General features: G+C 51.9%; 1 protein-coding gene across 1 annotated transcript in view; it reads left to right on the top strand.

Moving 5' to 3' along the window:
* Positions 1-6,001, top strand: part of IDH3A (isocitrate dehydrogenase 3 (NAD+) alpha) — a gene marked incomplete at its 5' end in the record, with an annotated part of 13,551 nt that overhangs the window by 3,017 nt on the left and 4,533 nt on the right. Inside the window, 3 exons of the mRNA XM_005874452.2 lie at positions 1,538-1,600; positions 3,727-3,810; positions 5,290-5,404. Coding sequence (XP_005874514.2) covers positions 1,538-1,600; positions 3,727-3,810; positions 5,290-5,404 — 262 coding nt within the window. The remainder of the gene's footprint in view (positions 1-1,537; positions 1,601-3,726; positions 3,811-5,289; positions 5,405-6,001) is intronic.

Here is a 6,001-nt window from a genome sequence, read left to right as displayed (position 1 = left end):
CGGCGGCGGCTCCTGGGCTCCTGGGTGGCGCTCGCCAACCCTCGCCGTTAGAGGTCATCCTCAAGGTCACGCAGGAAGTCGGGCTCCCCAGGCGGCTGGGTGTCCCCAGGTCTCAGCCCCGTTCTGCCGGCTCCGGGGTCAAGGTCGCCCCACAGGTTAGAGGCACCGGGAAGGGCAGGCCCTCGGGTCCCCTGGGGCTGGGCACCAACAGTCCCCGAGAAATCAGACCCGAAAAACGCCATTTTTATTTTTATTTTTCCTGTGGAATTTGATCCTCTTTCTCCTTTGTGGTGAGTGTGATGTCCACATGCACCTTTTTAAAAAAAATTTTTTACTTCTTGGTGAAAAAAAAGCTCGACCCTTGGAATGTAGGAGGCTTAGGTTTATATCCTGGCACAGCCCCGGAGGGGCTCTGTGACCCTCAACCAATGGCCAACCGTCTCTGAGCCGTCACGGAGCTGTTTGGGGCTTAAATGAAAGAACTGGGGGTGCCCGGGCCCTGCCCAAGGAAGGTGTGGGTACCCACAGGTTTCGTTGGCAGTCGCCAAGCAAACCACGGTTCCGGGCGTCTGTAAGGGTGTTACCCCGTAACCATGCGCCTGACGGCGTTAGACCTGCGTGCGTGTGTGTGTGTGTGTGTGTGTGTGTGTGTGTGACGGTAACTGTCATATCTAAACAGAAGTCAATCCCTTAAGCGTGGAGCTTACACTAATACCCAACTCAGCTGTGGCGGGAGGTGCACGAGGCCTGCAGACGAGGGATCGTGGAGGGACCGCTGTCAAGGGCTGGTCGGTGTGTGTCGCCCTTAATGTAGGTCTACAACACGCTGCACACACGTGGATGCTGAGAGCGTGTTGGGTTGGGGAATCAGAAGACAAGGCTCCCCTCTGACCTGGACTCCCCCGTGACCTCTGACCGTCATTTGACCTCTGCGGGGCCCGCTGTTCCCTTTAGGGATTGGAGCAGAAGGTGCCCTCGAGACGGGTCATTGAGGAAGACCCAAATGTTTGACCTGAAAAAGTGGTTTCATTCCACCTTCGACGTCTCTCGACAACTTACACCCATGAAATTGGCTTTACAGTGCATAGAGCTTAAGTTTGCAGAGCGGAAGGCAGTCTGAATGTTCAGGTTTCTGGGTCTGAGGCAGGTTGCCACATGGAGCGGAGACGTGAGAAAATAGTGCTCGGAAGTCCCCAAATATCTGCAAACTTGTCGCTAATGCGGCCGTCAGAAATGGCTTCATCTTTCCTTTTTTTTAAATATATATTTTTCTCATTGATTTTTAGAGAGAGTGGAAGGAAAGAGAGAGAAACATTAATGTGAGAGAGACACATCGATGGGTTGCTTCCCGCACGCCCCTGACCAGGGCCTCGAACCCACAACCGAGGTACGTGCCCTTGACCGGAATCGAACCCAGGACCCTTCAGTCACAGGCCGACGCTCTACCCACTGAGCAAGACTGGCTGGGGCCATCTTTGCTTCTTAATACATGGGGTTTAATTCGGTGCCTGACATTTCTTCGTTGATATTAATATAGGTCTCTCGGCTGCTGGGGGCATTCCACAACCCAAAACAGGTGACCAGAGGTTTTGCTGGTGGTGTGAGTATAATTATGTCTTTTCTTTTTTTCCTTTTCGAAGTTTCTCAAGAAAGATGCTCTAACACATCATATAGCCCTTTACCTCCATTTACTTAAAATTAGGGTAAATTGGGCCATTCTTCTACTGTATCTTAAAATTATGGGCTAACATGCAGAAATCTATTAGGTCACATTTGAAAGAATTATGTTACAGCCGGCCATGTCAGCCTGTTACACTGATATCTGGAGGGAGCCTTGTTAAAAATAGATGGATTTTTCCCTTGAGCCTGTTACTTTATTTCACAACCCCATTGGGTAAGACAGGTTTTTTTCCAAACCTCGTCCACGTCGAGAACATATTGTTGAGAAGCTTCAAAACCTGCTTCGCATTTTTATGTTGTGAGCTTCCCCAAAAGCCGTAGGCGGGTCGCCAGGTGGGAGTGAACGCCTCGACGTTTGTCAAGTCCTGAGGCGTCTGCTGTCCTTACGCAGCCTGGATAGAGGATCACGCTGGTGGATCCTCTATTTCTCCTGAAATCCGCTGCTTTTCCCGTCCCCAGCGTCAGTGTCTTGTGCTTTTAAAAGCTGACGCCACGTATTTGGAGCTCGCTGAGGCTGTGGGTCAGTGGCCCCCTGTATGCTGTTGCTTTAACCAGATTCGTGCAGAATCCGGTAGCGTTTCCTGATTCCTCTGCTCCCAGATCACACCCTGGTCCGTGAGGCATCTGTAAGACCACAGTACGTTTTCCCTGCCTTTACTTTCTGAGCTGCGGCCTCCAGCAGGCTTTAGTTTTGGTGGCCTGATGACGCTGATCCGACGTGTTGGGAGAACGGGAAGCAGCAGCCAGCGGTTCCGGGCTCTGCTCGCACGAAGATGCAGGCCGTGGCTGCACCTCAAGGCCACGGCAGCGAAGCGAGCATTTCAGACGCGTTTCTGGGAGCTCACGAGATGGTCGCTGCGCTCTGCTGTTACTTAATTTCCAGGCTCCCCATTAAAAAAAAAAATTAGCCTGGTGGGGAGGGGGCTGTATCTGGAAGGAATATGAAGAGGAACGAATCTTTTAAAAGATTTCTGCAGTTTGCAGAACAGTGTAATTAAAAAAAAAAATTAGCCTGGTGGGGAGGGGGCTGTCTTTGGAAGGAATATGAAGAGGAACGAATCTTTTAAAACATTTCTGCAGTTTGTGCAGAACAGTGTGACCAGGCCCCCTGCTCAGGGACTGTTACTGGGAGGCAGAAGACCAGGGGAACTTGAATCAGGGAATCTTTTTTTTAAAGTAGCAACAGGTGACCGGGACTGGGAAAGGCCAGGGAGCTTGTCTGGGCCAAACCTCAGGTCGGGGAGAGTCCCCGAGTGACGATGGAGAGAGACGGTCAGCCTGTTATCTGTTATCTTAATGGATTTAAATCCTCTCCTCATTTTCCTTGACACGTTTTTATGTCTACGTTTGAAATGCTGGCTTCATCTTGTTTGCAGCCTTTGCAATAAACCGTTGGTGCTACTTTTTAAACACACTTGTCACTCTAAAGGGTATGATCACAGGAACTATTCCTGCTGGTTACAGGTTTACTTCCACGACATTTCTCATGAAGGAGCCAGTTTTGTAGAGGAAATCGGGAAAACGGGGACCCTCTCTGACGTGCAGTCTCGTCTTCTCTGAGTGACAAGCAGACCCCGGGGGCGTTCCGAGTGCGGGGAAGTCTCACGAAATGGGACAGGTTTCCGTGAGAATCCGCATTTTCCGGGACCGAATGGAGAGCGATTGCTCGCCTTCTCTCGAAGCTCAGGACACTGTTGACATGTGGCGCTCTCTGCTTTCACAGACTTGAATTAATGGCCCCTTTGTAGCTTGTCTGAAAAGGAATATCAGTTGGGAAGTTTCCCGAGCAGTTTTAATTTATTTAGTTTTGTTCCATCTAAAGAGCATCGGTTGAGACCTTTGCACAACCCCTTAACTCTGGTACAGAGGACAGTGGAGTCGCTTGTGTCTCGCCTCCTCTGATGGCCCAGGGAGGAAAGTCTGTTTTCTTAACGGCCCCGTTCCCCCAAAAACGGATTTGTCAACGATGTTCTTGTTTAAACCTTCAAAAATAGATTCTTACTGTCTTCCTTGATGGCTTCTTTTTTGATGATTTCTTCTATTCAGGTTCAGACAGTAACTTTAATTCCAGGAGATGGTATCGGCCCAGAAATTTCCGCCGCCGTGATGAAGATTTTTGACGCCGCCAAAGTAAGTGGACGTTAAAAGTCCCGGTAACAGTAATTTGTAGGAAAGTTTCTGAGCCAGTCGGAGTCTGTGACCTCTGAGGACGAACTGTTCGCATCCGTAGGAAGTGGGTATTGTCCGTTGTGGATCTTCACGACTTTAACTTGAACGTCGGTGTTCGCTGCTGTGCTTGAAGCTGCTGCAGTGGCACTGGTTCTGTGGAAAGTGTTTGTGGGTCTCTGAACCCTGCCCGGGCGTGAGGTCTCGCAGTCCTACTGTCTCCCGCCTCCTGCCTTCCTGCCCACGAGAATACAGTTGATATTTCTAAACGCTATGTAGATTTGAAAGGTTAAAAAGCAATTTCCGATGTGGCGTTATCATCGAGTGTGAGGTATTAGTCTAACAGCCAGCGTCCCGTGCAGGTAGATGTGAAGTCCTTTTCTTGTGGGAAGGGAGGGAACTGGGGCTCTGACACGCTGCTCTGTCACTGCTGTTTGTAGCTGCCAGGTGGTAGACGGTAAGATTAAGTCTGGATGAAGGTCCTTGTGCACAAAGCACGTCTCGCTCTGAGCTCATGCCTGGTGCACGCTCCACACTGAGGGATGTGAGCGGCAAGAAAGGACGATGCCTGAGACGGTCACCTCTTAGGTTATGTCAGAGATCTTGCATTTTTAAAACAGCTTCCGGAGAGAAACCGCCCAGGCTGTACAAGTCTCCCATTTAAAGTGAACGCCTCAGGGGGTTTTAGTACATTCATCGGGTTGTGCAATCTTCACACGATCTAATTTTAGAACATTTCCATCACCCGAAAAGGAACCCCACGCTCATGAGCAGTCGCTCCCCTCCCAACACCTCTCTCCCCCTCCCCCGCCCGTCACCAGCCCACGCAGCCACTCAGCTCCAGGTCTCCACAGGTTTGCCTCTGTCCGTCTCATACGAGTGGGGTCTTGTGATGGGGTCTCTCCGGGCTGGCTGTGTCTCCTGCACAGTGTTCTCGGCCCATCCCTGTATCAGTGTCCGCAGTGTTCCTTCTCCGCTCCTGATGGTGGTCTAATTATAGCCACGTGAAGAGTTGTGAGAAACCGAAGCGGGCAGGTGGCAGCTGGGAGTGCAACTGGGCAGGGGTGACGCGGGAGTCCCCGTGGGCGAGCTGGAGAGTGACATCTCTTCTTTTTTAAAATATATTTTTACTGACTTCAGAGAGGGAGGGGGAGAGAGAGAGAGAAACATCCATGATGAGAGAGAATCACGGACCGGCTGCCTTCTGCACGCCCCCCACTGGGGATGGAGCCCGCAACCCGGGCCTGTGCCCTCACCGGGAATCGAACCGTGGCCTCCTGGCTGGGCAGGACTTCGCTTCCTGCGTGCCGGGCACTTCCTGGGCCTGCGTGGTGTGTGCTCGCCAGTGGCGCCCGAGGGTGAGGTGTGTTGGTAACGGGTGGGACGGTCACTCACGCTCAGTCTCTCCCGCTCACCGCGCTCGCTCGGCGGTGTGGCCTGCAGGTGCCCATTCAGTGGGAGGAGCGGAGCGTCACTGCCATTCAGGGACCCAGCGGGAAGTGGATGATCCCGCCGGAAGCCAAGGAGTCCATGGACAAGAACAAGATGGGCCTGAAAGGTAGGCGCACGCGGGCGGATGCGGAAGCGGCTCCTGCTGTTTACGCTGTTGATGAAGCTAGCCAGCAGGGGGCAGCGCACTCAGAGCGAGTGCTGTGTTGTTCATTGTGGGACACACACTGAGTGGCACTTCATGGACACGTCCAAAAATGCTGAATATTGAAAGCTTCCTAAGCAAATACGCTCAAGGTTTTATTATTATTTGCATAACTGATTCACTTCATTGTACTGATGGGGTGTCTGGCCACTTTTTACATTTTTATGATTTTAGTTAACACACGGTTAAGGTCACGATTCAAAATCCTGGCTTTACGTTACGAGACAGGCTTCACGTCCAGGCCGATCGAGGGTGGATCTCATCTCTGCCGCTCCTGCCTGGAGGCCTGGGCAGTTTCTACTCTTGCTTTTCAAAAGGAACTTGGTTTCTCCTCCGTTTCTAAGGGACCGACACAGAGCCGGGACACTGCTGGTGGCGAGGGTTAGGTCGTGTCACGCTTGGTCCCCGGTCAGTGAACATTCTAGAAAGCTTCCCGTGGGGACTCCTTCCTCCATCTGACTCTGTGGGGCGGGCAGCGTCAGAGGCGGAACCGTATGCAAG

This window comes from Myotis brandtii, unplaced genomic scaffold (genome assembly GCF_000412655.1).
Source record: "Myotis brandtii unplaced genomic scaffold, ASM41265v1 scaffold439, whole genome shotgun sequence".
In the NCBI taxonomy this organism is placed as follows: Eukaryota; Metazoa; Chordata; class Mammalia; order Chiroptera; family Vespertilionidae; genus Myotis; species Myotis brandtii.
This window is presented reverse-complemented; position numbering and strand designations above follow the sequence as displayed.